General features: G+C 46.9%; 1 protein-coding gene across 1 annotated transcript; it reads left to right on the top strand.

Moving 5' to 3' along the window:
* The first annotated feature begins 14 nt into the window (after positions 1-14).
* On the top strand, positions 15-1685 carry LOC111663859 (kelch-like protein 32). Its single transcript, XM_023418218.2, has 2 exons — positions 15-569; positions 779-1685. Exons 1-2 carry the CDS (start codon positions 209-211, stop codon positions 850-852), a joined length of 435 nt encoding a protein of 144 aa, XP_023273986.2. The 5' UTR covers positions 15-208; the 3' UTR covers positions 853-1685.
* Positions 1686-1814: the final 129 nt, after the last annotated feature.

Genomic DNA, 1814 nt, shown 5'->3' on the forward strand with positions numbered 1-1814 from the left:
CGAGGCCCTAGACTATCATCACGCCACCTTTGCCCAGCCTCTTCGCCAGTCAGCCCGCACCAGGCCTCGCTTCCAGTCCCTCACCCTTTACATAGCTGGAGGACGGAAGCGGGAGGTGAGCAGAGTCAGGGAGCTGCGGTATTTCAACCCAGCCGCGCAGGAGCACGTGCGTGTTGCAGGTGGGTCGAACTGGAGCGAGCTGGCGCCCATGCCCACCGGGCGCAGCCACCACTGTGTGGCTGTAATGGGGAACTTCCTATTTGTTGTGGGTGGGGAGGTGGAGCATGCGACCGGGAGGACGTGTGCAGTAAGGACTGCCTGTAGGTACGACCCCAGGGGCAACCGGTGGACTGAGATAGCCCCCATGAAGGCCTGCAGAGAACACTTTGTCCTGGGAGCTCTGGGTCAGTACCTGTACGCAGTGGGGGGCAGGAACGAGCTGAGGCAGGTGCTGCCCTCCGTGGAGCGCTACTGTCCCAAGAGGAACAAATGGATGTTTGTCCAACCCTTTGACCGCTCTCTGTCCTGCCACGCCGGCTGTGTGGCTGACAACCTGCTCTGGGTCTCAGGTAAACAGTGATGGGGAAGAAGGACTACAGATCATACACTACACATGCATACGCTTACTTGTACCCTAATTCCACACGTACCAGAACATATACATGCACAGACACACTCTTGACATTTAGCTAAGACACACACACTGCTTCATGCATATTTGTACCTACATCTTTCACTCTCTGATAAAAGCCCAGGCTGCTGTTCCTTTGTGTTCCAGGTGGGGTGACAAACACAGCTCAGTACCAGAATCGACTAATGGTGTACGATCCAGAACAGGTAACTGTGAAGTGACGGCAGTTTACACCACAAATTAACTACACCTACAGTCTACTGTACTATATTACTGCTGACTATATCTGAACGCATGCTGTGTAGAGTCTCATATTTTTAAAGCTGCTATTACAAACATTTTATATTAACAATGGATCAAATTACTATGTGTAATGTGAGAGAGATGTTTAATGGACCCACAGGGAATTATCATCAATCTCTACGGCCCCCCTCACCTTTCTAATGTCTGTTCACACATTTGTTTTGGTTTCTGTTTTGGTTCCACTCTCACTGCTCTCACTGTTTCCAGCAGCAGGCAGTTGTTTTCAGCAAAAAAAAAAAAACTCACCATACACTACCTGCCAGACTCAGGCCATTACAGCAACTGCCTAGTGAAGCACTCAGCAGATAAAGAATTACTGGAGCCAAGAGAACAGAGAGCAGTGAACGCTGGGCTTATATTAGTAAAGTCGCCTGAGACAGGAGTCCAAATGAATACTGATGTTTCTCTGTTCTTGCTGGCTGTGTAAGAAGCTAATGTTTGCTAAAAATGTTCGGCTAGTCAATTTTCTTTACCCACCGTCCCAAAGTGGCCAAAAAATAAATTTAATAGAGGTTTAACCCTCCAGAAAGCTTTTGGCATCCATTCAGTTCACTACATAAAGGATCAAAACATTAGTAATACTTTAACTATTAAAAACAACTTCTCAGTGTCAGACTGAAGCATTTCAGCTTGTGACCGACACTGATAAAGGCCACTAGGCAAAAAAAAAGTCATTCTGATAATAAAGTTCATCTAAATTCTTCAAGTTCTGTTCAAATTCCTTTTCCACATAAATTCATTCTGCAACTGATTTTTCTGTCCACACACAGTAACATGTCTTAACTTGTCCTAGAAGAGCTACACCTCCTTTCTAGGGCTCCCCTGTTTTTTGGTTAAAAAACATGGGTGAGCATCTTCTGTCGTAAAGAGAGAGGGTGTC

Source organism: Seriola lalandi, unplaced genomic scaffold (assembly GCF_002814215.2).
Source record: "Seriola lalandi dorsalis isolate HSWRI2012SDOR001 ecotype SW California unplaced genomic scaffold, Sedor1 jcf7180002001203, whole genome shotgun sequence".
NCBI lineage: Eukaryota > Metazoa > Chordata > Actinopteri > Carangiformes > Carangidae > Seriola > Seriola lalandi.